Source organism: Cariama cristata, unplaced genomic scaffold (genome assembly GCF_000690535.1).
Source record: "Cariama cristata isolate BGI_N322 unplaced genomic scaffold, ASM69053v1 scaffold29364, whole genome shotgun sequence".
Lineage (NCBI taxonomy): Eukaryota > Metazoa > Chordata > Aves > Cariamiformes > Cariamidae > Cariama > Cariama cristata.
In genome coordinates, this window is record NW_009612784.1 from 1 (window position 1) to 248 (window position 248).

The 248-nt window shown below is 64.1% G+C and overlaps 1 protein-coding gene across 1 annotated transcript; it reads right to left on the reverse strand.

Moving 5' to 3' along the window:
* Nucleotides 1-108: 108 nt before the first annotated feature.
* On the reverse strand, nt 109-222 carry MAX (MYC associated factor X; the record flags this gene model as incomplete). The annotated part of the gene is made up of 1 exon (XM_009698776.1): nt 109-222. A coding segment is annotated over one exon (114 nt), but the record flags the coding sequence as incomplete, so codon positions are not given.
* Between the last annotated feature and the right edge of the window lie 26 nt (nt 223-248).

The following is a 248-nucleotide window of genomic DNA, read 5'->3' on the forward strand; positions in this document are numbered from 1 at the left end:
CGGGCTTTCCTGCCGCTGCCATGGAAATCCCTGTCCAGCCTCTTCGGTGCGAGCCAGGACCCCAGGGTGGGCACATGGCCGGGCTCCCACCACGCTCCATAAACTCACCTTCTCTCCTTGGAGGGAGGGGACGGAGTCCCGCAGGCTGTGGAAGCTGTCCTTGATGTGGTCCCTGCGCTTGCGCTCCAGCGCGTTGTGATGAGCCCGTTTGTCGGCCTGAGAGGGGAGAGGGTAACCTGAGGGAATGG